The sequence below is a fragment of the Erinaceus europaeus genome, chromosome 10, assembly GCF_950295315.1.
Source record: "Erinaceus europaeus chromosome 10, mEriEur2.1, whole genome shotgun sequence".
Lineage (NCBI taxonomy): Eukaryota > Metazoa > Chordata > Mammalia > Eulipotyphla > Erinaceidae > Erinaceus > Erinaceus europaeus.
Window position 1 is genome coordinate 14,185,568 of NC_080171.1, and position 26,628 is coordinate 14,212,195.

Sequence of the window (26,628 nt, forward strand, 5' to 3'; positions counted from 1 at the left end):
TGCTTGAACAGGTAACATCTGTGTGCCTTGGTTGCTCCTTTATAAACTGGAGCTAGTGAATATACTCATTGAATAGTAATGAAAGTTTAATTATCAAATGTAAAATGCTTAAAAACCACCTAGTATAGGTTTCGACCCACCTGAGGAGGGGAAAACTTCCCAAGTGGTGAAGCAGTGTTACAGGTGTCTACCTTCTTCTCTCCTTGTCTCCCCTTTCCCTATAAATTTGTCTGTATATATATATATATATATATATATAAACAGCTAGTATATAGTTAGTGTCATGTGTTTGTTGGTATTATTATTGTCACAATAAATAATGGCCACAGCTAAACAGCACTGGAACAGAGGTGTTCTGAGGTAAATCATTCCCTGTCACGCAGGTGTGTATACTGCTGATTCTAGAGTTTGGCTTTGGATCTTGGTTTTACAGAGCTGGTGAGATATTCAGCTAAGCTTATTCACAGCCTGAATGCCCATCATCAGATGACTGGCTGAAGAAATTATGGGATATATAGTCCATGGAATACTATTCTGCAATCAAAAAAGATGATACTGTGTCCTTTGGGACAAAATGAATGGAGCTAGAGGTGATTATGCTTAGCAAAATAAGTAAAGAGATAGAAGACAATGACCAGATGGTTTCATTCGTATGTGGAATCAAGAGATCTGATCTGCATAAACTTGTCAAAAAAGAAAAACCCAAACAAAACAGAATCAAGCAAACTGTTGTTAAGACGTGTGAGAACTATGGTGGTTAACTTTGGGAGGTGGAAGGAGGGATCACAGAACTTTGGTGGTGGCTGTGGTGGTGTGGAGCTATACATTGTAGTCTTACACTCTTGTAAGAAACTATTAACAGTGAAGCACAAGGACCCGCACAAGAATCCGGATTCGAGTTACCGCTTCCCACCTGCAGGGAGAAAGCTTCACAAGCGGTTAAGTAGGTCTGCAGGTGTCTGTCTTTCTCTCTTCTTCCTCTTTATTCCCCTTTCCCTCAATTTCTCTCTGTCCTATCATATAAAAAGGAAAAAATGGCTGCCGGGAGCAGTGGATTCATAGTGCTGGCACTAAGCCCCATCAATAACCCTGGAAGCAAAAAAAAAAAAAAAAAAAAAGAAACTAGTAATAAAAAAATAACTAAGCTTACTTAGTATTGTTTCCTCCTCTTCTTCTTTAATTTTCAGACATTTACTGAGCAGTTACTCTGTGCCAGACTCTGCTCAGCCAACTTTGGAGATAAAAAGATGAATTTGGTTCCAGGTCTTAAGTTCCTGCTTGGTCTAGTAAGGACATCAAATAGGGGTCATTTCTGGCATGAAAGTTGCTACCACAATGTATATTTAGCTTATAGACAGTCAGAGGAAGAAGCCAGGGCAGGCTTCATGGAAGAGGCAGTAAGAAGCAATGTCCCCTGGGTCATTTTCAAGATCTTGGAATTTGGAGTAGGAAGATTGGCCTTTGTTAGACTGGGTGAAAAGAATCTGGGTTACAGAGCTGATAGTCACTTTGCCTGGTGTCTGCTTTAGTTAAATTATTTCAACCCTTTCTCTCTCCCTTTTTTTTTATAAAGAAAATTATTGGTGACCAGGTGGTGGCGCACCTGGTTAAGCATGTACTTTATAGTTCATAAGGACTCAGGTTCAAGCCCTGGTCCCCACCTGCAGGGGGAAAGCTTTACAAGTGGTGAAAAAAAGCTGTCTGTCTCTCTCCCTCTCTATCTCCCCTCCCTTCTCAATTTCTCTGTGTCTCTATCCAACAATAAATAAAATTTAAAGTAAATAAACATAAAAGCATGTTATAAAATAAGAAAAGAAAATTATTATGAATCTTTAAGATCCTCTTCTTTCTCTCTTTCTTTCTTTCTTTCTTTCTCTCTTTCTTTCTTTCTTTCTTTCTTTCTTTCTTTCTTTCTTTCTGCTACTGGGCTACTGTTGGGGTTTGGTGTCAGCCTGATGGCCATTTTTCCATTTATATTTAGATTTAGATAGAAATTGAGAGGGGAGAGGAAGATAGAGACATCTGAAGACCTACTTCACAAATTGTGCAGGTGTTTCCCCTGTAAGTAGGGAGCAGGGGATCGAACCCTTGTACATGCTGATGGAGCACTCAACCAAGTGTGCCACTGTCTGCACCTCACCCTTTATTCTCCTTTCCCCGCCACTAAACACACACCCTGCTGAGCTCTGGCTTGTGGTGGTGCTGGGGACTGAACCTGGGACCTCAGAGCCTCAGGCATAAAAGTCTTTTGCATGACTAATATGCTGTCTCCCCAGCCCAGTATTTTTTCTCTTTCTTTTCTTTTTCTTTTTTTGCCTCCAGGGTTATTGCTGGGGCTTGGTGCCTGCACTACAAATCCACTGCGCCTGGAGGCCTTTTTTCCCCATTTTCTTGCCCTTGTTGTTGTTATTGTTGCCATTGTTGTTGTTGTTGTTGTTGGATAGGACAGAGAGAAATGGAAAGAGGAGGGGAAGACAGGGAGGGGGAGAGAAAGATAGACACCTGCAGACCTATTTCACTGCTTGTGAAGCGACTCCCCCTGCAGGTGGGGAGCCAGGGGCTTGAACCGGGATCCTTGTGTAGGTCCTTGCGCTTTGTGCCACGTGTGCTTAACTCACTGCACTATTCCTGGCACCCCCAAGATGTTCTCTTTTATTATTATTATTATTATTATCTTTATTTACTTGAAACAGCCAGAAGTTGAGAGGAAAAAGGAGAGAGAGAGAGAGGGAGAGAGACACCTGCAGCCCTGCTTCACCACTTGTGACACTGTCCCCTGCAGGTGGGGACTGAGGGCTTGAACCTGGGTCCTTGCACACTGTAACATGTGCGCTTAACCAGGTGCACCACCACCCAGCCCCCCCCCCCCCCGATGTTTTCTAAGCCCTTTTGGATACACCTTTTATTAGTTAAGGTTCAGATGGAATGTTTTATAGGAAACATTTGGGAAAGCTATGATCTAAGTTTCTAAATGAAGGACTTGCCTGGTCAGTCATAGCAAGGCAGAACCCATATTCCTGGATTATTAAACCAATAAAGCTAAGTCGACGGGATCCGCCTGATTTCTGCGTTGTCGCATCCTTGTTCTGGACAGCTCCTCACCCCTGCCCCTCACTGCTTTCCTTCCCACCCTTGCTCTCCTCTTTCAAGGTGGCCACATTAAGGGGTAAAGCCCTGAGCAATTGGGGCGGGGAGGAATGAAAATTAAAAAAAAAAAAAAAAGCCACACACCGTACTGTTGACTACATAATAAAGGGAAATGTGTCCACATCCTGTCACGCCAAGCATGAAGTACCAGTATTGCTCTTAGGAAGCCCTCAGGAAACACTGCCAACTTTCTCACCGCTCTTCCTGGCTCCCACTCTCACCAGTCAGCTCTTTTCCAGGTGTCGGTGAGGACTTTCGGTTTCTGTGCTTTGTTAATTACCCTTCTTTCAGCCAGGATAGCAGTTGGTCTGGGATGTGAGAAAGGCACAAGGCAGAAAGACAGATGTAGTCAAGTTTTCTTTTCTTTTCTTTTTTTTTTTGCTGAGACTCTGAATAGGGAGAGGCCAGAAGCCATCCACTGGTCTGTTCTCCTCCTGGGCTTTCTTTTTGTGTCCCCACCAAGATGACTCACCCGACTGTGCTCTGGTGGGCCCACTGGTTTCTGTCACCCTGTGACATGTGCAGATTGGGACATGTACTCGCCCTTACAGGAAGAGTTTCTTTTTAGCTTGGCTGAGGTATCAACTAACAACCAAACCTAATTACATGAAACTAGTGGTAATAAAAGGTCAGGAAGACAAAGGAGAGGGAGTTAACCAGTCAGAGAAGTTATGCTGGTTGGCAAGAGTTACAAACTGCAGCCTGTGCAGCATCTGAACTTTGGCTTGCATCTTTCAATAAGCATCCAGTGCTTTGCTGGGGAACAGACTCTAGGGGCTACTTACTCTCAAAATATTACCTTGGAGGAGGACTCTGATCTTGCCCTCAGAAATACTGTACCACTTTGCAGTGTCTCAGGGGGCCTTCTAGGGTACTGGCTTTCAAAGTCTGCTTTCTATTAGAAATTAGAATTATTTATTATTTGATGGTGGGCATTGCTTTGTGAAAATCTTATACCCAAAGCCAGGAAGATAGCATAATTGTAATGCTAAAGGCTCTCTTGTGTGAGGCTCCCATGATCCCTTGTCACTACCATAAATCAGATCTGAGCTGTGCTCTGATATAAAAAAATTCTTGAGGGGCCAGGTAGTAGTGTAGTTAATTAACTAGACAGTTATCATGCACAAGGACACACATTTGAGCACCTACTTCTCCACCTGTGTGGGGAAGCTTCACGAACAGTGAAACAGGTTTGCAGACATTTATCTTTCTTTTTCCCCATCCCTCTCTATCTCCCCCTCCTCTCTCAATCTCTGTCCTTCCAAATAAAAAATAAATAAATAAATAACAAGGGAAAAATGGTGGATTTGTAGTGCCAGAGTGAACTCCAATGATAACACTGATGTCAGAGAAAAAAAATCCTTATGACTAGATCCAAATCTAATCAGTGACATCAGAATCTTTAGTGGCAGAACCCCTGCATCACATTTTTTTTCCCTTTTGTTTTCTCCAGGGTTATTTCTGGGCCTTGGTGCTGGCACTACAAATCCACTACTCCTGGCGGCCATCTTTTTTCCATTTTACTGAATAAGACAGAGAAATTGAGAGAGGAGGGGAAGATAGGGAGAGAGAAAGACAGATACCTGCAGACCTGCTTCACCACTTGGGAAGTAAGGTGGAGAGCCGGGGGCTTGAACTGGGATCCTTGAGCAGGTCTTTGCATTTTGTACTATATGCACTTAGCTCGATGTGCTCTCACCCCCTGTATCACTGTTTTTAAAACTCCTCATTTGCTCCAGAGTTCGAGCTTCCAGTCCTGCATCCAGGTGGTGGTGCACCTGGTTAAGCACACACATTACAGTGTGTAAGGACATAGGGGGAAAGCTTCACAAGTGCTGAAGCAGGGCTGCAGGTGGCCTGTCTCTTTTTCTCCACCCCCCCACCCCCTTCCTCCAGGGTTATCGCTGGGGCTTGGTGCCTGCCCTACAAATCCACTGCTCCTGTGGCCATTTTTTTTTTCTATTTTATTGGGTAGGACAAAGAGAAATTGAGAGGGGAGTGGGGATTAGAGAGGGAGAGAGACAGACACCTGCAGACCTGCTTCACCAGTTGTGAAGCAACTTGTGGGGTTTGAACCAGGATCGTTGTGTGGGTCCTTGAGCTTAGTACTATGTGCACTTAACTCGGTGTGCTACCTCCTGTCCACTCTCTTTCCCTCTATCTCCTCCTCCTCTCTTAATTTCTCTATTCAATGACACATAGATAAAAATGTTTTTAAAAAGCCCCCAGCTACCACTTGCAGGGGGAGTGAAGTGGTGCCGCAGACCAGGCCCTTTCCCTTTCTCATTTTCACTCCCTTATTCTCTTTCACTCTTCATTTTTCCCCATTCAATAAATAAGTAAAGTATATGTTTTATTTGACTTTAGACCCTCAGGTTTAAAGATCCTCATGGACAAGCTTATCCTAAAATTCATATGGAATACAAAGGACAGATAGAACAATTTTGAAAAAAAGTGACTGGGAGGTAGCACACCAGAGTACCCAGCTGGTAAGTACAAGGCTGTATTTCAATCCCTGACTTCACATATACCAGAGTAGTACTTTGGTTGTCTATTTAATATATGAATACATCTTTGAAAAAAATTTCAGACGTGAACGACTGAGGGACTCATCTTTCCCGATTTCAAATCAACAGTAATCAAGACGGTGTGCCTAATTTAGGTCTGAATCCAATGCCCATATTCTGAACCACCAGGACCAAGTATCTTTCTTTTATTATTATTATTTTTTTAAATTAGTGAGTTAAGATAATAGGGGTATAGTTCAGATATGGAAGCAACCTAAATACCTATTTACAGGTTACTGGGTAAAGAAGTTATGGGACATACATGCAATGGAGTATATACTTAGCAATTAAAAGAGATACTGTATCTTGTGGGACAAAATGAATGGAACTGGAGGTGAGTATGCTTAGTGAAGCAAGGAAGTGAAGGAAAGTAATGTTTTTTGTTGTTGTTGTTTTTAATTGAGGGAGTTAATGCTTTACATTGACACATGCATACAATTTCATTATGTAACAGCCCCCCCATTTTCTCCTCCCCCCTCCCTTTCTTCCCCTCCCTCCCCAGAGTCCTTTGCTTTGGTGCAATAGGAAAGTATTGTTTTTAAGGGGCCCAGGTCCTGAAAAGCTTTCTCTTCAGGATCCCGCTTCTCCCAGGTTACAGACCCACTCGCATTCCCCGCCCCGAGCCTTGCAGACTCCGCCCACCGCCCCGCCCCGCCCCTTCAGGGTTCCTCAACTGCGCAGGCGCCCTAGCTGACGCGGAGGCGGTGCCCAGGGAGCCGCGGGCTGATGGGCAGGCTTCGGCGCGCCAGTGCGCGTGCGCCGGGCGGACATGGCGGAAGCCGGGGAAGCTTTGCCGCAGCCGGCGGCTTCGGAAGCCCGGGTTGAACTGCCTGCCTCGGTGCGGGCGAACATCGAGCGGAAACGGCAACGGGCGCTGATGCTGCGCCAGGCTCGACTGGCAGCTCGGCCCTACCCGGCGACGACGACTGCGGCGGCTACTGGAGGTTAGTGCCCGGCGGTGTCTGTCCGTCCCTCCCTCCCTCCCCTCCCAGGCGTGCACTCCGCTGCTGTCTGGCCCACCCTCCGCTCAGCCGGCCGGGCGGAGTCGGTGTGTCCCAAACCGCCAGGCGACTCCAAATGGAGCCAAGGCGCCCTGGCTCTCAGCACCTGGCCTTCCTCGCTGCAGCTCGGGTGCAGGGGCCGCGCGCCCCGTCCGTGCGTCAGCCCCGTGTCAGCTCTGTGACATCTCCGTGTCAACTCTGTGACATCCCCGTGTCAGCTCTGTGACAGCTCCGTGTCAACTCTGTGACATCCCCGTGTCAGCCCTGTGTCACCTCTGTGTCAGCTCTGTGACATCCCCATGTCAGCTCTGTGACAGCTCCGTGTCAGCCCCATGACAGCTCTGTGACATCCCCGTGTCAGCTGTGACATCCCCGTGTCAGCTCCATGTCAGCCCTGTGTCACCTGTGTCAGCCCCATGTCAGCTCTGTCAGCTCCGTGACATCCCCGTGTCAGCTCCGTGTCAGCTGTGTCAGCCCCGTGTCAGCTCTATGTCAGCTCTGTGTCAGCTCTGTGTCAGGTCCGTGTCAGCTCCGTGACAGCTGTTAGCTGTGTTAGTTCCATGTCAGCTCTGTGTCACTCTGTTAGCTGTGTTAGTTCCATGTCATCTCTGTGACAGCTCGTCTGCTCTGTGACAGCTCCGTGACAGCTCCTTGTCAGCTGTAACAGCTCCATGACAGCTCCGTGTCAGCTCTGTGACAGCTCCATGACAGCTACGTGACAGCTCTGTGACAGCTCCGTGACAGCTCTTTGACAGCTCCTTGTCAGCTTCGTGACAGCTGTTAGCTGTGTTAGTTCCGTGTCAGCTCTGTGTCACTCCATGTCAGCTCTGTGTTAGTTCCGTGTCAGCTGTGACAGTTCCGTGTCAGCTGTGTCACTCCGTGACAGCTCTGTGTTAGCTGTTCCATGATAGCTCCCAGTCCCGTCCTGCCATGCCCCTGCGAGTGCTGCGCAGCCCTGGCATACAGCTTTCCAGCCTGCAACCCACAGCGCATCTGGGTGACAGCCCTGCACCGCTCCTCTGTTCCTCTGGCCGTAGGCGGTGGAGCAGTGAACTGAGCAGCAGACATTAACCCAGCCTTCATGGTGCTAGCCAGTAGCACTCTGGCGTTCCACGTTTTTCATCCCAGTTAGGTTCTGACAGCTAACCTGAAAAACAATTAGGGTAGTAGGGCTTGGTACTCGTGCTTTCCTGAGGTGTGAGGACCAGGAGGGGAAAAGGATTCACTCAGGTTCATGCCATCAGAGCCAATCAAGGCGAGAACTCAGGTCATCTGACAACTAGTTTCAGAAGGAATTTCTTCCCCACCAGATGCCTCTGCTAAACTAGGCATCTCTCTCATGCTTATGAAGAAAGGCCATTCTTGTGCTAACCTTGTCTGGATTTTATCCTCCTCCTTTCCTATGGCAGCCCCCGACTGCTGTTTGTTTATCATGTTTGTGTAATCATGTAATTATCAAGTTGGGTCATGCAATAATCTTACCTAGGGTACCCAACATACAGATTGGCTGCCTTGCAGTTATGAAATGCCTGTGTTCTAAACCTATATCCCATGTTGTGTGACTAATTGAGCACAGTATAGGGCTTTTATCTGTTACCCCTTTCATTTGCCAGAAGTGAGGAGGGATGAGTCTTACTGGCTGCTTGTCACGATAGTCTTACTGACACCAAGTCAGTAAATTGCAGTGACAGGTGCTCACTTTCCATTATGCAGGGTGGCTGTGTCCCCAAGCTAAAATATGAAGCTGGGTGGGCCAGGTGGTTTTATTTCATTCCCTTTTCACCTTGAGATGTTTTGGAGTTGTTCTAGGCAAAGGTTGTTCATTTGCATTGGTGAACTTGAATTCATGAATCCATAAAAAATTCTAGATTTGTACTAATGACTGCGCAGTAAGGTTACAAAATACAACAAAAACTGCCATCAAGTTGATAGTAAAGTAAGCTGCTAATAGAATGCAAATTAAGGGGAGTTGGGCGGTAGCGCAGTAGGTTAAGCGCAGGTGGCACAAAGCACAAGGACCGGTGTAAGGATCCTGGTTCGAGCCCTCGACTCCCCACCTGCAGGGAAGTCCCTTCACAAGCGGTGAAGCAGATCTGCAGGTATCTTTCTCTCCCCCTCTCTGTCTTCCTTTCCTCTCTCCATTTCTCTCTGACCTATCCAACAACAATGACATCAATAACAACAACTATAATAACTACCATAATAAAACAATAAGGACAACAAAAGGGAATAAATAAGTATTAAAAAAAGAAAGCAAATTAAGATGAATATTCTGTAAGATTTCTTAGAGACACAAGAAATGATGTCACTTTTTTTTTGTTTTTACAAACTGATGTGCTTCTAGAGTTATATCTCTGCAGTACTTTTATTTCAGAAAGAAACTGGGAACTGAGGGGGAGTTAGAGAGAGAGAGACACCTGAAGACCTGCTTTAGCACTTGTGAAGCATTTCTGAACCCTGTGACCTCAGAGCTTTAGGGGTGAACATTCTTTGCATAACCATTATCCTGTCTCCAGCCCTTTCTCCTTTCTTTTTCTTCCTTTATTTCACTTTGCAGTGGTGCAAAAGTGATAGTACAGGTAGAAAACGTAGATTTCTTTCTTTCTTTCTTTTTTTTTTTGCCACTAGTATTACTGCTTGGGTTCAGTGATCACAACAAACTACTACTCCCAGTGGCCATTTCTTTTCCTTGCTAGGACAGTGAGTAATTGAGAGAGGAAGGGGAGATAGGTAGAGGGAGACACTTGCAGCCCTTTTTCACTACTCATGAAGCTTCTTCCCTGCAGGTGGAAATCAGGGGCTTGAACCCGGGTCCTTGAGCATGGTAACATGTGCACGCAACTCTGAACAGTCTGGTTCAGAGTTTTGAACTTTGCTTGAGATAGTGATAATTTGTATTGTTCAGTACTCTCTTGTGATGTGGGGTGGAGGCAGCAAGCATCAGCAGTAGATACTTAACAAGCTGTTTTTTTTTTAATTTAAATTATCATTTCATTCAATGAATTAATGAGACATTCAACTCCCCCCCAAAAATAGACGTTGTGTTAGATGATTTTGCCTAGCTTCAGCCTAGTGTAATTGTTCTGAGCAAATATAAGGTAAGGTAGGCTAAGCTGTGATCCTCACTGGATTAGGCACATTAAAATAATTTGCAACTTAGTACCGTTGCAACTAATGATAGGCTCATTGCAATGTAACTCCATTACAAGTTGAGGGAAGATTGCTACATGGTGATGGCATCAATTTGCAATCTTATCAGCAACATATGGCAATTTCTGTCCCACAGCCTTACCACTAGGTATTATAAGTCTTTCATTTCAGCTTTTAGTGTTGTTTTAAATTGTGTTATCTCAGTGATTAGTGAGAACTTTGTTCATGTGCCTGCTAAACACTTGGCTATCCTCACTTTTTAAATTAAAAAAAAATTTAAATTAATATTTATTTTTTCCCTTTTGTTGCCCTTGTTGTTTCATTGTTGTAGTTATTATTGTGGTTGTTACTGATGTTGTTGTTGGATAGGGTAGAGAGAAATGGAGAGAGGAGGGGAAGACAGGGAGAGAAAGACACCTGCAGACCTGCTTCACTGCCTATGAAGCGACTCCCCTGCAGGTGGGGAACCGGGGGCTCGAACCAGGATCCTTACACTGGTCCTTGTGCTTTACACCACGTGCACTTAACCCGCTGTGCTACCGACCCCCTGCATTGTCTCTTAATTACTAAAGCTTTATAGTAACTTTTAAATCTGGTAGTATAAACCCTCCAGTTTCATTCAAGATTACTTGGCTGCTCTGGGGTTCATTATAATTACATATAAATGCAGAAATCAGCTTGTTGGCTGTGTGAGCTTCTTTCTTTTTTTTTTTTTTTAATTATTTATTGTTTAGAGACAGCCAGAAATCAAGAGGGTATGGGGAGATAGTGAGGGAGACATAGAAACACCTGCAGTACTGCTTCACCACCTGCAAAGCTTTCCCCCTGTAGGTGGGGGCCGGGGTCTGGAACCAAGGTCCTTGCGTACTGTAACACATGCGCTCAGCCAGGTGCACCACCACCCGGCCCGTGACCTCCTTTCTCTGTCATATTGTACTGGTTGAGATCTTCATTTGGTGATGAATGCAAATGGTAGTTGTGGGCATCTTTTCCTTTAAATTTAACATAAATTTAAAGAAAGTGACTTTGTATATGTAAGAAAACATGGAGTTACTTAGTTCAGTCATTTACTTTTTCTGCTTTCCTGTAGGTATGGCCAATGTGAAAGCAGCTCCGAAGATTATTGACACAGGAGGAGGCTTCATCCTGGAGGAGGAGAAGGAAGAGGAACATAAAATTGAAAAAGTTGTTCATCAGCCAGGTAAAGTGTGTTTTAGAAAACAGGTCTCCGGGAGTCGGGCTGTAGAGCAGCAGGTTAAGCGCAGGTGGCGCAAAGCACAAGGACCGGCATAAGGATCCCGGTTCGAGCCCCGGCTCCCCACCTGCAGGGGAGTCGCTTCACAGGAGGTGAGGCAGGTCTGCAGGTGTCTATCTTTCTCTCCTCCTCTCTGTCTTCCCCTCCTCTCTCCATTTCTCTCTGTCCTATCCAATAACGGCAACAACAATAATAACTCCAACAATAAAAAAAACAGCAAGGGCAACAAAAGGGAATAAATAAAATAAAATAAATATTAAAAAAAAAAAAAAAAAGAAAACAGGTCTCCTAGATTGGTCATTTTGAGTAACATGCACTAAATCTTTGCAAACTGATGTTGATTAGCACCACACTTACTTTGGTCAGTTACCTGTTTTACTTTATAGGAGGGAGAAAATTTGGGACTTTGGCTAGCAAGTTCAGAGTTAAAGAAATTTGGCAGCTGTCTAACTTGTGGTATTTGTACTTAGAGCTGATGTTTTCTTTTTTTCACATTTTTCAAAATTTCTTTATTGGGGGATTCATGGTTTCCAGTCAACAGTTTGTACATGCATAACATGTCCACTTAACAGTACAACCCCCACTAGGTCCTCCCTGCCATCATGTTGAAGGACATGAACCTTCCCCCTCACCTCAGTCTTTTACTTTGGTGCAGTACATCAACTCCAGTCCAAGTTTTGCTTTATGTTTATTGTTCAACTATTTTTTTTTCATTTTTTAGGCAATTGGATTTGTTTTACTGAAGATGCCTTTAAAATTCAGATGGAAAAGAGTTCTGCCAATATTTTCCTCTAAGTATTTGATAGTTTCTGGTCTTAACATCCAAGGGGTGTTGAAATCCCCTACTATTACTCTGTTGCTGTTAATTTATTGCTATAGCCCTTTCAGTAGATGTTTGATGTATTAAGATGGCCTATCCTTGGGTGCATAGATGTTAATAATCATTAAGACCTCTTGATTGACTGATCCTTGGAGCATTAAGTAGTGTCCATCCCTATCCTTTCAAATTTTATTTATTTTAATGTCTATTGTGTCAGATTGAGAGTAGCTGTTATTTTTTGTGGTCCATTGGCTTATATGGTAGTTTTCCATCCTTTCACTTTGAGTCTGTGTTTGTCTTGTTGAGTTAGGTGGGATTCCTGCAGGCAACATATGGTTGCATTGTGTTTTCTGATCGATCACATCTTCCTACTCTGTGCCTTTTTATAGGTGAATTAAGGCCATTGACATTTATTGATATTATAGAATGAAGATATTTTAATGCTGTTATTCTAAAATTTTAGAGTGTTCTGATATATGGAATATCTATGATGATGTGATTGTTTATAAGAGACCTTTCAGAACATCTTGCAGGGCAGGCTTGGTGATAGTTGGTTCCTTCAACTGTTGCTTGTCTGAGAAGGTTTTTATGCCTCCATCTAGTTTGAATCACAGTCTAGCAGGAGACAGCAGTCTTGGTTGAAAGCCTTACTCATTGAGAGCTCGATATATAGCTTGCTGTTCTCTTCTGGCCTTTAATGTTTGTGTGGAGAAATTTACTACTAATCTTATGGGTTTTCCTCTGTAGGTGACTCTTGTTCTCTTGCAGTGTTCAAGATCCTCTCTCTCTCTTTTTTTAAAAAAATATTTTATTTATTTATTATTGAGAAAGATAGGAGGAGAGAGAGAAAGAACCAGACATCACTCTGGTACATGTACTGCTGGGGATTGAACTCTGGACCTCATGCTTGAGAGTCTAGTTCCTTAGCCAGTGCGCCACCTCCCGGGCCACCAAGATCCTCTCTTTATCCTTATTCCTTTTCATTCTAAATATCATGTGTCTTGGTGTCTTTAAGTCTGGGTTAATTCTGTTGGGACCCTCTGGGCTTCTTGAACCTTTATGTCTTTTATCTTGTTTAGAGTAAGGAAGTTCTTAGCTGTTATGTCCTGAAGAATGCTTTCTTTCCCTCCCTCTTTCTTCTTCTGGCAAGCCAATAATGCATATATTACTTCTTTTGAAGTTATCCCATATGTCTTTGTTGTTGTTTTCAGTATCTCTTAATATCTTTTTGAGATATCTTCTTAGTTTTCTCTAATTCATCCTCAATATTGCTAGTTCTGTTCCCTGCCTCACTTATTATATTCTATCTCCTCTCTGTTGTCTTCTGTAGTTCAGCTATTTTGTTATTCTGTTCCTATACTGTATTAGCTTGTTCAGCTAGTTGTGCTCTTAGCTCAGCTATTTCAGCTTTCAGCCCTCTACTTCCAGATAGTGTTTTGTTTCAGAATCTCATTTGCTGTTTCCCTTTTTCTGATGATATTATTTCAAACTCCTCACTCCTGTGACTAATGCCTCAGTTAGTATTTGGATCTTGTCCTCATTCTTGTCCACCCCCCTTTGGGGGAGGTTACCTGGGCTTTTGTCCTGGTTCACTTCTCCAGTGTTTCTTCTTGGTTTAACTATTGTACATGTTGTGTTATGAGGTCCCTCTCTCAGTACTATTCAATCCATTAATCACACTTGCCTGGATTGACTTGTGTCTAAGTAAGGCACTTAAAGAGTTCACAGTTGTGGAAATTAATAGTTGTTTCAATGTTGTCTCAAGGTGAAATATGGTGGTGGTTAAACCCTCTTTTGCTATTTATCTTCCCTGTAGGCTATGGGAGCCTGTGGGCTTTTTAAATACAAGTAGACTTTTTAGCTTATTTACTCACTCCTAACCTAGAGATAAAATAGGGTGGGGGAGAGATAGCACAGTGGTTATGCAAAGAGACTCCCATGCCCCAAGGGTCCAACCCCCCAGATTCAATTTGGTTTCTCTGACAGCAGCAAGAGCTAAGCTGGGCTGCACTGCACTACTTGGCCCCGTGAGTTTCTAAACAAATACTGATTGTACTCTGTGGGTTCTAAGGCAGTTATTCAACATGCCTCCGAATTCTTGGGGAGAATATATACAGCCCTACTTCCAGACAACTGGGAGTGTATGTCTTCTGAGTTGCCCGATCCGGTCTCTGCTCCCGATGTCAGCACAGGGCCTCCTGCTGCTGTTCCAGCCTCCCGGGACAGTAGCAGTGGAGACTCACATTTGCATCTGGTGAACCTTAGGGGGTCCTCTCCTTCCATCAGCAGTTTATTAGTTGGTAAAACTCAGACGGGAGGTGGTGCCTCAAGTGACAAACTGCCAGACTGTTACCAGTTGCTTTTGAGTACATACAGGCTTTCAGCCCCAGGAATCTCTCCTTAAGCCCCACTCTAAACACAAGCCACATGTGTTTGCACTCTCCCATGACTTGGTGGGTTCCCAAAGTATTCCAAGTCTTGTGTTCTCAGGTGATCTTCTTTGTTATTCTTAGTTGGCCAGGAAGAGGAGATATAGCTGCTGCTACTCTATAGGCCTGCCTCAGGAAGTCTCTCTCTCTCTTTTAAAACATTTTAATAAAAGTTTATTTGTCTATTAATTAGAAAGAGATACAGAGAGAGAGAACCAGAGAATTAGTTTGGCACATGCCTTTTGTGGATGGAATTCAGGACCTTGTGCCTCAGGACCTTATCCACTAGACCACCTCACATATTCTTTGTTGCTTTAGAATGTGAAGAGACAGCTACTGTTTTGACTGATAGACCCAAATACTCAAAATTATCCTAGGAGGCTGAAAGACCCAAATACTCAAAATTATCCTAGGAGGCTGAAATGTGGGGCCAAAGCCCAAGAGTTAAAATTGAGACATAGTTTTATTTGGAAAAAGCATTCTATAAAGTTTAAGCCAGCCTAGCTAGCTCAGTCATTAGAGCATGAGACTCTTAAAATATAAAGTTTAAGGGAGTACATGGCACAAAGCACAAGGACCAGTGTAAGGATCCTGGTTCGAGCCCCCGGCTCCCCACCTGCAGGAGAGTCGCTTCACAGGCAGTGAAGCAGGTCTGCAGGTGTCTGTCTTTCTCTCCCCCTCTCTGTCTTCCCCTCCTCTCTCCATTTCTCTCTGTCCTATCCAACAACAATGACAGCAGTAACAACAATGATAATAACAACAATAAACAACAAGGGCAACAAAAGGGGAAAACTTTTAAGAAGTTAAAGTACAAATTTTAAAGTTTAGGATAAGGTAGTTTGGCATAGAAAGAATTTATTATTAGCTATTAGAGTTTTAGTACATTTCTTATAGATCTGCTTAGTGTGAACATGTCTTTGTGCTCCTCAAAGCAGCTAGTCTTATTTGACCATAATGTAGTAGCCAGTAGTGTAATAGAACAGCTGAAGAATGTATTCCAAGTCAAGAAGTGCTGTGTGTGCTCCTATCCTGTTCTGTGCGTCAACATGACTATATGCTGAGACTTGAGGATTAAAGTGCTGCTTTTCAGTTTGCGTGCTATGAAGAGGGATCTTGATACACACTGTAGAGAAGGGGTGGCTTTGAAATGGGCAGCTGAGAAAACTGGCTAGACTTTGAGAACATTTTCAGTTGCCACAAATGCACACCTTATTCTCCTTTGGAAGAGAGGTAATACTTCAACTTTTGGAGGGCTAAACTTGGAACGACTGTGAGCAACAATTACAGTGAGGGAACTAAACTTGCCTAGTTTAATGGAGGTGCCATACCTTGTGCATATTTTAGCATTTTGCCCTTAGAGTACTGGCACATATATGGTGACTTTGTGAAATGGAAAAAATTCTTTTAAAAATTCATTTTATTTTATTATTTAGTTTTTACATATTTATATATTTATTTTGGGTAGAGACACCTGCAGCACTATTTACTGCTTGTGACGTGTTCCACACCCCCTGCCCCCTGCCAGAGGTGGGAGCTAGGGATTTGAACCCAGACTAGTATGTGTGCTCAACTATGTCTGCCACCACCTAGCCCCCAGAAAAAACTTACTAACTAAATGAAATGTTTCCATTAAGTAGCAGAGCACTGAAAGAGACAGCCTGCCCAGGATTTTGCAGAGGAAACCCGATATTAGGAGGAAAGGCATTGAATTCAGAGAACTTTCAAGTCCCCATACTTTTATGAATATTGTGACTACTTTTTTTCCTTTTATTTACAAAAAGGAAACACTGACAAAACCATAGGATAAGAGGGGTACAATTTCACGCAATTCCCACCCCCAGAACTCCAAATCCCATCCCCTCCCCTGATAGCTTTCCTATTCTTTATCCCTCTGGGAGTGTGGACCCAAGGTCATTATGGGAAGAAGAAGGTGGAAGGTCTGGCTTCTGTAATTGCTTCCCTGCATAAATCAGTATTTTAAGCAGTTAAAACTTACTGCCACCAGAGTTATCATATGCATGATAAATTCAGTGCTCCTGGTAGCCATTTTTCCCTTTTATTTGATAAGACAGAGAAAAATTGAGAGGGTGATGGAGAGAGAGTGGGGAGAAGGAAAGAGACACCTGTAGTACTGCTTTACCACTTAGGAAGTTTCTCCCAGTGGGGGCCGGGAGCTTAAACCTGGGCTCTTGCTCTTGATAACATGTGCTCAGCTGGGTGTCACTGTTCACCCCCTTCCCATTTCTTAAATATTGAGAACTTGTCTTTTCATGGCTACATAGTATTTACTTTAAATCCTATATAGCTATGCCTCACTAATATATATGTAAATATATATATATTTGCCTCCAGGGCTATCGTGGGGGGGCTTGGTGCCTGCACTACGAATCCATTGTTCCTGGGGGCTATTTTTTCTCTTTTGTTGCTCTTGTTGTTTATCGTTGTTGTATAGGACAGAGAGAAATCGAGAGAAGAGGAAAAAAAGATAAACACCTGCGGACCCCCTGCCGCACTTATTATTTTCTAAAAGACGCTGGTCTTTGCACTTTGCGCCACGTGCCCTTAACCCGCTGTGCTACCACCCGACTCTCAAGTTTTTTAAAAGAGTTTACAGTAGTGGTATTAAGAGGTGATTGCATATTGACTAGCTTTTTTGTGTTGGAAGTAGATAAAGGAAGGCAGTGATTGGAATGGAATTATAACCAAATAGTAACTCCTCTTCTTCCCACTGGGAATTGTGGGCAGTTCTCAGAGTTGGGACTTGACAGTAGAAATCAATCTGGACTTGCTAGTGAGGTGTTCTGACTTGCTGAGAGAACTGATTCTCTCTTTTTAAAGGCCATATTGTTTTATTTTACTGTATTACTTTTTATCACATTTATTTACTATTTGATAGGACAGAGAAATCAAGAGTGAAGGAAGATAGGGAGAAAGAAAGACACCTACAACACTGCACCATTTCTCATGAAGCTTCCCCCCGGCACATGAGGACTGGGGTTTTGAACGGGGGTCCTTGTACATCGTGATGTGTGTATCAGCCAGACCCACCACCTCCCAGCTCCCAACAGCCAATTCTGTAGGATAAAAATCCTTAGCTAGACATTTGAAGGCCTTAAAAAAAAATCTGGTTTTATTCTTCCTAAAGTAGTTTCTGTGCAGGATGTTGAGAATGCACGGCTAAATAAAAGGAAGAGAAAGCTGTTTGCTTTCTTTTTTTTAAATTTTTTGTATTTATTCCCTTTTGTTGCCCTTGTTGTTTTATTGTTGTAGTTATTATTGATGTTGTTGTTGTTGGATAGGACAGAGAGAAATGGAGAGAGGAGGGAAAGACGGGGAGATAAAAATAGACACCTGCAGACCTACTTCACCACCTGTGAAGCAACCACCTTGCAGGTGGGGAGCCGGGGGCTTGAACCAGGATCCTTAGCCAGTCCTTGCACTTTGTACCACGTGCGCTTAACCTGCTGCACTACTGCTTGACTCTTCTGCTGTTTGCTTTCTTAGTAGGGTAGAATGGAGGAGAAAGAATGTGTGAGTGGTTTTTTTTTGTTGTTGTTTTGCCTCCGGCGTTATCATTCAGGTTCGGTGCCTAATCCACTGGCCCTTCTGGCCATTTTTTTTTCCATTTTATTGGATAGGACAGAGAGACTGAGAGAGGAGGGAGATAGGGAGAGATAAAGAGGCCTGCTTTGGCACTTGTGAAGTGTCCCCACTGCAGGTTGGGAGCAGAGCTTTGGACCTGGGTCCTAACTTGGGCCTTTGTGTTTCAAACTATGTGCACTTAACTAGGTGTGCCACCACCTGGCTTGCAAGAGTGAGTTCTCTATTAGTCTGTCTTCTACTGTTGCCTTGATCTTTGCTGTGTTGTGTGTGAATGCCAGTTTCCCTAAGATGCCTCCACCCACCTCCCTAGCTCCTTTGTATGCTCAATAGTATGGTGGTAGACTGAATAGCTCACACTAAAGTTGTCCACATCCCTAGTCACCCTGGAGCTGTGAAAACATTACCTTTTCCCCTGTTCTTTATCGAGTAGAAACAGCCAGAAATAGAGAGGGAAGGGAGAGACAGAGAGACAAGCGCAGCCCTACTTCACCACCTGTGAAGCTTTCCCACTGCCGGCAGGGAATGGGGGCTCAAAGAAAACATTACGTAGCAAAATGATGGAAAGTTAAAGACCAGGAGGGGGGAAATTTTTCATTATTCAGGTGGGCTCAGTGTAACCTCAGGAGGGATCCTTACATGCAGAAGAAGCCAGAGTGATGTGAGAAGCTGCCGTTGGTGGCTTTGAGGATGGAGGAAGGAATGCAGGCAGCATCTGGGGGCTGGGAAGGCAACGTGTCATGGATTGTCCCCAAAAACCTCCAGCAAAGGATGCAGCCCTGACAACAGCTTGACTTTGGTGCCCTGAGACCTGGCCACGGATCTGTAAGATAATAAGTTAATGACATTTTAGCCACTAAACTTATTATAGCAACAATACAGAAACTGATATAAGGACATCATGGTGTGGGATGTGGAAATGGTGATTGACAGGTTGTTTTTTCCCCACCATTTCTTTTTTTTTAAAAAAAATATTTTGTTAGCTAAGTGTAATGTTAAAGTTTTATTTTGTCTTCTAATTAAATGTATTTGTGTCAGGTATAAAATATATAGTGGTAAGCTAATAATATAGAGATAAGTATTTTTAGTCTTGAAAACAGGAAACTTAAAGGATTAATCTTTTTTTTTTTAAGGACCTGTTATGGAATTTGATTATACGTTATGTGAAGAATGTGGTAAAGAATTCATGGACTCTTACCTCATGAGCCATTTTGATCTAGCAACTTGTGATAACTGCAGGTACTTGATTGCAGACAGTGCTCTTCTTTGCTAAAGTTTAGTGTTTCTGTGTCTTCATGGGAATAGATCCATTGGATTTAAATTTTCCTTAGACCTTACTTCTAGTTAGAAGAGGATACCAATATAAAGCATGATAAAGGAAGAAAACTTGTCAGGAGAGGCTTGATAATCAAAAAAGGATATTGATGAGGTAACATTTGATTTAGGTCTTAAGAAACAGGGGTCTTAAGAAGTCAGAGAACATTCTGAATAGCCAGAGAAAGAATATTACAAGGCCAATGTTTACTCCTTTTCTTTTTAGAGAGAAGCAGGGGTGGGGAGCACACGGTGCTGCTCTGCTCTCCATGGTGTTCCTCTAGTGTTGCCAGTGCCCTCCAGTATTGAGACCTTATGTCCTGCCCAATGCCCATTATGACTATGCTGTCATTTTATCTTCTTACTCACTGAGTCTTAGTTATTATTTATATTTGCTTACTTAAAAAATTAATTTATTTGTTAACATGAAAGATGATCAGGGAATCACTCAGCCATGTGGTGCTGGAGGTTGAACTCAGGACTTGACACTTTGAGTGGAATTCCAAACAATCTAGCCATTTGCCACTTGAAAATGTGGGAAAGGGGGGGGATTTAGAGAAATAGAAAAGAAAGTTTTTATTGAGGCACAATCAACACTTTTGACTCAGATATATAACATAATGATTTGATATTTGTGTATATTGCAAAATCATTACCATGATAGGTCTGGTTAATAACTTACAAGCACATTTCTTTTTCTTGTGATGAGGATTTTTAAGACTCAATTCTTTTAGTAACTTTGGAACATGTGACATGCTGTTAACTGTGGTCGCTGTGCTGTGCACCGCATCTCCACGGCTTGTGTTGCACCTGGACGTCTGAACCTTTTGATCCCTTCATCCCTGTCACAGCTTACTGCCCCTGACATCTACCAGCCTGACTCAGAAACCTTGTATAAGGTTGATTTTTGTTTTTTTATATTTCACATATAATAAGTGCATATGGTATTTGTCTTTCTTGATCTGTCTTATTTCCTTACTTCACTTAGCACTGTGCTCTCAAGAACCATCCAACAGGTCTCAGGACTTGTTGTTATTGCAGACAGCAAGATTTGATTCCTTTTTATGACTTAGTAGATAATAGTCCCTTGTAGATATATAGTATGTTTCCTTTATCCATATTATCAGTAGTCCACTAGATTATTTCCCTTTTTTAAGCTATTGTAAGTAATGTAGTGAAGGGGGGGGGGGTGAAACATTTTTTTTTGCCTCCAGGGTTATTGCTGGGGCTTGATGCCTGTACTACGAATCCACTGCTCCTGGTGGCCGTTTTTTCCCCATTTTATTGTACAGGACAGAGAGAAATTGAGAGAGGAGGAGAAGATAAGGAGAGAGACAGAGAGACATCCACAGACTTACTTCGCTGCTTGTAAAATGTCCCTCCTGCAGGTGGGGAGCCGGGGGCTGGAGCCCAGATCTTTGCATGGGGCCTTGTGCTTAGTACTATGTGCACCACCTCCTGCCCCAGTTGAAACATTCTCAATAGGTTAAATGACACAAATCTGCTGCTAGTAAGGTAGTTTTTCAGGATGAGTAAAATAAAGCTTTTTTTTTTTTTTTTTAAGCCTTGTGAATAGTCTCACTACTTCAAACCACTTTTTCATTCAGATAGAGATGGAGGGAGTGAGACACCACAGCACCAAAGATTCCTCCCTTGCCATATTGCTGGGGCCCAAACTTGGGTGTTGCTCATAGTAGTGCAAACACCCTACCTGGTGAACCTCTGACCTAAAAGCGTTTTTCTGCTACAGTTTTTCTGCTGCTATTTTGACAATGAGAACTACAGGAATAAGCATATGTTTCTTTTGGCATACCTACTTTTAAGTTATTGGGCTACTTGAAAACCTAATTAAAAAAAAAAAACAATTTAAAACAACTATACTAATGGATTTCATCTGTTTGTAGAGATGCTGATGATAAGCACAGGCTTATAACCAAAACAGAAGCAAAACAAGAATACCTTCTGAAAGACTGTGATTTAGAAAAAAGAGAGCCGGCTCTTAAGTTCATTGTGAAGAAGAATCCTCATCATTCACAGTGGGGTGACATGAAACTCTACTTAAAACTACAGGTCTCTGCTAAGCCACAGACTGATTTTAATCCTGGGGGCAGGTGAAATTTTAGCAATAAACTAAGTTTTTGCTTTCTTTTTTTAAATATTTATTTATTCCCTTTTGTTGCCCTTGCTGTTTTATTGTTGTAATTATTATTGTTGTTGTTACTGATGTCATTGTTGTTAGATAGGACAGAGAGAAATGGAGAGAGGAGGGGAAGACAGAGGAGCAGAGAAAGACAGACACCTGCAGACCTGCTTCACCACTTTTGAAGTGTCACCCCTGCAGGTGGGGAGCTGGGGGCTCAAACCGGGATCCTTATGCCAGTCCTTGCGCTTTGCGCCACATACGTTTTGCTTTCTAATGAGTTAAAAAGTTCCTTTTTCTGGGAGCCAGGCAGTAGTGCAGCGGGTTAAGTGCACATGGTGCAAAGTGCAAGGACCAGCATAAGGATCCCAGATCGAGCCCCCAGCTCCCCACCTGCAGGGGGTGACTACACAAGCAGTGAAGCAGGTCTGCAGGTGTCTATTTTTTTCTCCCCCACCCTGTCTTCCCCTCCTCTCTCTCCATTTCTCTCTGTCCTATCCAACAACAGCAGCAGTAACAATAATAATAACAATGATAAATAATGGCAAAAGGGAAAAAATAGCCTCCAGGAGCAGTGGATTTGTGGTGCAGGCATCGAGCTCCAGCAATAATCCTGGAGGCAAAAGAAAAAAAAAGTCCCTTTTTGTTATTTTACCTCAGTCACAGTCATATACAATGGCATTTAATAAAACATGTTTTCTTATTTTGCTTTTTGGTGTGTGTAACAAGTAACTTGCTTATGGAAGATGCTAGGAGTACTGTCAGGCAACTAAGAAGTTTGGGATAAGAGTCATACACAGTTTCCTTGTCTGCTTGTTCTGCCCTCCCCCACCCCATGAAAGTCTTTAAAAAATTGAAAGGAATTTTACAGCTACTTAAAATCTAGACTTCACTTAGGAAATGCTCATCTGGATCCCTGTCAGGTGTCCATGTGAATCTAGTGTATTTCAGAGCACATACTTTCAACTCCTGCTGCAAAGGGCACAGCTGTGCGCTAAGGCGTCGGTTCACTTACTGTGAGTCCCAGCCACTTCCTCTATTTCCCTGAGTGGTAAACAGGACATTTCGGTGTCATTATACAAAAAATATTGGGAAGCATTGTTTTAGAGTACAATCCAAATTGGAATATACTATGAAGTTCCATATATTCAAATAAAATTAAGCCCACTATAAAAGGTTGTATATTGAATTTCATTAAATATATGACACTATTGGTTAGGTGAGTCACCATACTTGATGTACCATTAAGATGCAAAATACTCTGAAATAAATTTTCTTGTACTTTCTTGTCACTTGGTGATATATATGTTTACTGAACTGTGCTGATGTGAACCTGAAAGAGGAACTTGCCAGAGCAAGTTCTATACGTTCAGTCTAACTCTTGTGAGTCACTTTTTGACTCTGAGCTGTTAGATTCACAATACAGTATTTTCAGGGATGTTAAATTGTGTGAAATATCAGTATATCACTTTATTATGTTAAGAAGAAATGAATTTGACTACATTAAAAGATGTTTTTGATTCCCCTATCATGAGAGATTCTGTTGAGCATAATTTTTAATGTGTAAACTTCAGTGTAGAAAAATGTTAAAAATATAGAATCCAAAATTTTTTAACTGGAATATAGGCTTTTAAAGTTTAAAACAAGTTCATCTTCATATAAGAAGACAGGTGAATGGAAACTTCCCTTGATTCTAGAGGGGTGAGGGAGATAGCATAAAGATAACTGAAACAGACTCTTAATTTTTGAGACTCCAAGGTCCCAGGGCCAATCTCCCCATACTATCATAAGCTAGAGCTGAGCAGTGCTCCGGGGAGGGGGAGAGAGAGAGAGAGAGAGAGAGAGAGAGAGAGAGAGAAAGAAAGAAAGTGAGAATATCTTGGTTCTACAGCAACTGATTCACTGTAGTGGGAGATTTAAGACCTGATGCTGCTATTTGAGAATCACATCTTTTGGTCAGCCTGCTAAGACTCCTTAGACTCACTCAGTAATGTGTGTCTGCTCATGTGTGAGAACATTACAGGCATTCTATATAAACACATACACATGTTTAATTGTTTTTTGTTTTTTTTCTGACCAGAGCACTGCTCAGTTCTGCTATTGGTGATGCTGGAGATCAAACGGGGGCCTTCTCACATGCAGTCCTGTATAGTATCACTGCATTTCTCCCCAGCCCAACTTCTGTATTCATACTGCAGTTCAGCTTGTATTTACTAGGACTTTCACAGGTTTACACAGAAGTATTACTAGAGTTTACACAGAAGTATTATTACAGTTATGTTTCTAGCTAGTATTTTGCATTTAAAAATTTTCAAATAAGTATAAAAGTATACTTGAGTTTGATCATTCTTTGGTGCATATGGATTTAATTATTATTTTACAACTCTGACTCACAAGTTTAAATATGGATTCTATGTTGTAGATTGTGAAGAGGTCTCTTGAAGTTTGGGGTAGTCAGGAAGCGCTAGAAGAAGCAAGAGAAGTTCGACAGGAAAACCGAGAAAAAATGAAACAGAAAAAGTTTGATAAAAAAGTTAAAGGTAAGTGGCTATATTCATATCACAGTATTATGTATTGCTTTGGAAAAAGCTGTAGCTAAGTCCTTCGCATTTAAAGATACACTGCCAGTAGTAGATTGGAATTTTCTTTTCATAGATTAAAGAAAAAAAGCTTAAAAGTTTGCCCTAAGAAGGTTGGTATTTGAGGCTTTCAATTCAAACCTCATTTTATTGCAGTTCTAAAAAGCATTTATGTTTTCATCTTAGTCATGTTTTTGTAATGGTAAGATTGAGGGTTCTTCCCTGACCAAAGATATGGCACTAGTTCATTCTTTAAAAACAAATAAACAAACAGTAACATTAGAACATCACTGTAAGTATCTGTATATGCTATATTTCGTTCTTCACTAAAGGTCTGGTTTTCACCCTTCACCATACCGCTGGTCCTTTTTCCCTTCCCCCTGCTCCCTTTCCTGGTGACCACTAATTTGATCTTAGGTTGTTTATCTTTGCTTGTTTTATTCAGTTAAATGGTTTTGTTTATGTCATATATGGGTGGAATTGTATGGCGCTTGCTTTTCTCAGTCCGACTTCTCATTGAGTATCATACCCTCTCAATTCAATTTTAAATATGGCCAGTGGTGTTACAAAAAAGATAGGGAGTGGGGCGGTAGTGAAGCGGGTTAAGCGCACGTGGCACAAAGCGCAAGGACCAGCATAAAGATCCCAGTTCGAGCCCCTGGCTCCCCCCCTGCAGGGGAGTTGCTTCACAGGCGATGAAGCAGGTCTGCAGGTGTCTGTCTTTCTCTCCCTCTGTCTTCCCCTCTCTCTCCATTTCTCTCTGTCCTAACAACGATGACCTCAATAACAACAATAACTACAACAACAATTTAAAAAAAAGGGCAACAAAAGGGAAAATAAATATAAAAAAAAGTTTTTAGTCATTTAGTTTATCAGCCAGAAGGATGCATCTGACATCAGCCAGTCTAATATTAGCACTTTTACTTTACATGTGAGTGAAAGATCTAGTGAAAGGCTGAACGACTTGTATTTGTTTGTTTTGGTTTTTACCAGAGCACTGCTCAGCTCTGGCTTATGGTGGGGTGGGGGACTGAACCTGGGACTTTGGAGCCTAAGGCATGGGGGTCTCTTTACATACCCATTATGCTATCTTGCTACATAGATATTTATTGGCAGAATTAGAATTGGGGTCATACTTTGAGGATTGAAAATCTGCATTGGTACATTCAGTCCTCTGTCAGTGTGTCCATCTATCCATGTGACCGTATGTCTCTGCATTCATTCTCACATTCATTCATATATGTAGATGTCTAAGTCCACCTCTCCATCCATCATCCATCCATCTACCAATCAGTGTATCTACTGTTTTCCAAGCATCAGCTATGTTCCAAGCATGGTAGAAATATAAATGCTAGAGTCACAGTTTGTCAAGAAAGACCAGTAAAACTTAAATGGTGGCACACTTAGTTGAGTCCACGTTATAATGCTTCAGGACCCAGGTTCAAGCCCCTGGTCTCCACCTGCAGGGGGAATGCTGCTTGAGCTGTGAAGCTCAATGAATGTGAGAATAAATGAAGAGCTGAAACATGGGGCCACAAGGCCAGGCGGTGGTGCACTCGGTTAAGCGCACGTTGTGCTACATGAAAGGATATGTGCACAGGCCTGGGTTCAAGCCCCGCTCCCCACCTGCAGGGGGAATGCTTCATGAGTTGTGAAGAGGATCTGCAGATGTCTCTTTCTCACCCTTTCTGTTTCCCCATCCTCTCTGAATTTCTCTGTCCTATTAATAAAAATAAATAAGTAGAAGGGGAAAATGGTCACCAGCAATGGTGGATTCATAGTGCTGGCACTGAGCCCCAGTGACTGGTGGCAAAAAATAAAGTAAAATAAAAATAAAGAACTGAAACCCATGAACTTGTTAAAAAGGAAGGAAAAAAAGTAGTCAGGCTGTGCTGAGGCTTTGCCAAAACTATGGTGGTTGTCCTTGGGGGTTGTGGAGAGCCGGGAAGGGCACAGAGCTGTGGTGGTGGGTACGGTGTGGAACAGTGCTCCTGTAGTCTTATGATCTTGTGAGTATTAAATCACTAATAAGAAAATTAAAAAGCGTGAAATAAAACATTTGGTAAGAATGGTAGTGGTGAACATAGGATGTTACAGAATCACAGAGTGCCTTTTGCTGTCCTGAAAAGATCTGAAAAAGGGGTGTGGTCTTCACAGTGGGGTCCGAGTGCGGTGTGAAGCACATATCTCGCGAACACACAGCTTGTGTACGTGCAGGGCTATACATATGCTAGATGGACTCACTGAAAATGAGTGTCCTGGGGGTTAAGAGCAAGCTCCCCAGAGCCCCCCAACACTCACTTTAAGTGAATCAATTTAATATGTATGAAGGCCATGCTACTTCATGAGAGGCTTCTCAGGGATTAGTACCCAGAGACGATCAGTGGTGGCATTTAATGTCTATTTTCCCATAGACTCTCAACTTTTTTTTTTTTTTAAATAAAACTCGAGTCATTATTGGATATTTTTAAAACCTGTCTAGAGTTTATAAAGGCAAATAGTCCCATGGTAAAGATTTTCATATTTATTTAAACTAGTTATACTATCATCAAATTTATGACTTTGAGGGAAGTTTTCCTATAGCGAGCTATACCATGCAAAAGCATCTTGCTGAAAAATCTTCCCC

General features: G+C 42.5%; 1 protein-coding gene and 1 long non-coding RNA gene across 2 annotated transcripts in view; one reads left to right on the forward strand and one right to left on the reverse strand.

The window, feature by feature from the left end:
- The first annotated feature begins 6,431 nt into the window (after positions 1-6,431).
- Positions 6,432-26,628, forward strand: part of XPA (XPA, DNA damage recognition and repair factor) — a 31,923-nt gene continuing 11,726 nt past the window's right edge. Inside the window, exons 1-5 of the mRNA XM_007524122.3 lie at positions 6,432-6,658; positions 10,956-11,066; positions 19,103-19,208; positions 21,188-21,353; positions 23,846-23,963. Of these exons, the coding sequence (XP_007524184.1) occupies positions 6,484-6,658; positions 10,956-11,066; positions 19,103-19,208; positions 21,188-21,353; positions 23,846-23,963 (676 nt within the window). The 5' untranslated portion in view covers positions 6,432-6,483. The remainder of the gene's footprint in view (positions 6,659-10,955; positions 11,067-19,102; positions 19,209-21,187; positions 21,354-23,845; positions 23,964-26,628) is intronic.
- LOC132540832 (uncharacterized) lies at positions 19,498-21,189 on the reverse strand. The gene is made up of 2 exons (XR_009551956.1): positions 20,642-21,189; positions 19,498-20,266 (listed from the first exon to the last, which is right to left on the reverse strand). It is a non-coding gene; the product is annotated as an uncharacterized LOC132540832 (long non-coding RNA).